The sequence below is a fragment of the Athene cunicularia genome (assembly GCF_003259725.1).
Source record: "Athene cunicularia isolate RWA chromosome 1 unlocalized genomic scaffold, athCun1 chr1_part1, whole genome shotgun sequence".
NCBI classification, from domain to species: Eukaryota; Metazoa; Chordata; class Aves; order Strigiformes; family Strigidae; genus Athene; species Athene cunicularia.
In genome coordinates this window covers 128,452,024-128,453,306 of record NW_020799091.1, presented here as the reverse complement: position 1 = coordinate 128,453,306, position 1,283 = coordinate 128,452,024, and the positions used below count along the sequence as shown (strand labels likewise).

The 1,283-nt window shown below is 54.6% G+C and overlaps 1 protein-coding gene across 1 annotated transcript in view; it reads right to left on the bottom strand.

The window, feature by feature from the left end:
- Positions 1-508, bottom strand: part of PWP1 (PWP1 homolog, endonuclein) — a 24,467-nt gene extending 23,959 nt beyond the window's left edge. Inside the window, exons 1-2 of the mRNA XM_026852531.1 lie at positions 396-508; positions 260-318 (exon numbers count right to left, since the gene is read on the bottom strand). Coding sequence (XP_026708332.1) covers positions 260-318; positions 396-461 — 125 coding nt within the window. The 5' untranslated portion in view covers positions 462-508. The remainder of the gene's footprint in view (positions 1-259; positions 319-395) is intronic.
- Between the last annotated feature and the right edge of the window lie 775 nt (positions 509-1,283).

The following is a 1,283-nucleotide window of genomic DNA, read 5'->3' as shown; positions in this document are numbered from 1 at the left end:
ATTCATTTCCCCCCCCCCCCCAAGCCTTGTCATATGTGATGACTCTTGCATTTCTTCAAGATTTTTAAGACCTTATTTCCTCATACTTTCTATACTTACACGCTGATGCCCAAACTCTCCCCATGCCCGGGGGCTGCCCCTCCCCAGCTCTGTCAGCGGCAAGGTCCGCGGGGCTCCAACTCCACCCTCCACCAGAGCCCGGGAGACGCACTGCGCCCCTGCCCGGCCGCCCCCGCCCCACTCCGCTCCCTTGGATCACCCTAGCCTCTCCTGGGCCTTCTCGATGAGACGGTTCAGGTCCTCCTCGCTGAGCTGCACCTGCGGGGTGGATACAGAGAAGGGTAAGGGCGGCGGGCGGCGAGGAGTCGTCCCTCAGTCCGGCCCCCCACCCTTACCTTGTCCGGCGTTTCCTTGGCAACGCCGCAGAGCACCCAAGCGGTGCACGTCACGGAGCAGCTCATGGCGACGGTACGCGACTGCAGCGGTGCGGCGAGAACGGCTCCGGCGCGCCGCGAGTGACGTAACTGATAGAGACTTCGCTTACAACGGCGGGGAAAAACGGAAGGGGTGGAGAGAAGAGCCGCGTGAGGTCATCTCTGAGAGCCGGGAGAGCCCGGAAGGAGGGGAAGGGCGCGGCTACGGGGGGAAAGACGTTTAGCGGGGCGGAGTCTGCCGCAGACGGAGCTTATGCAGCGGTTAAATTGAGGTGGGCGACTGTAAGAGTTGGTCAGATTAGCATTGTTCCAACATTGTTATCAGGGATATGGACAGTGAGATGCCTGACAATGACCTGTTTGGAACACAGCTGCTGATCTTAAGAGTGGAATGTGGTGCAAAGTCTCCTGAATGCAGAACTATATGGTACAAAGAGTGCTGTGCTATTGTTTGGTACCTGAGCCTAACTGGAGCCATTAGAGATATCCACATAGCTACTGTCAAAAGAAGATGGATTGTAACCATTGTCTTAGCATTGATGAAGAAATAATCAACTTTGCTTTATTGTAATACCAAAACACATCTCCTGGTTGAAGGCTACCCATCTCTAAGACTGACCAGGCCTCAGACATTCCCCCCTGTGCATGTGTGGTAGCTTCCCCCTAAGAAAGGCAGAGATATTCTGAGAAGGACAGAGATCCCAGGGGTAGAGAGGAGTAAGGTGTGTTACTAAGCTTAAAACATGACTTCTTGGCAATATATGAAACTTCCCCACTAAGAATCATGATGACTGATGATGGAGTGCTGGCTGGACCCAGGACCATTAGGAAGTCTTGAGATCAGTGGTG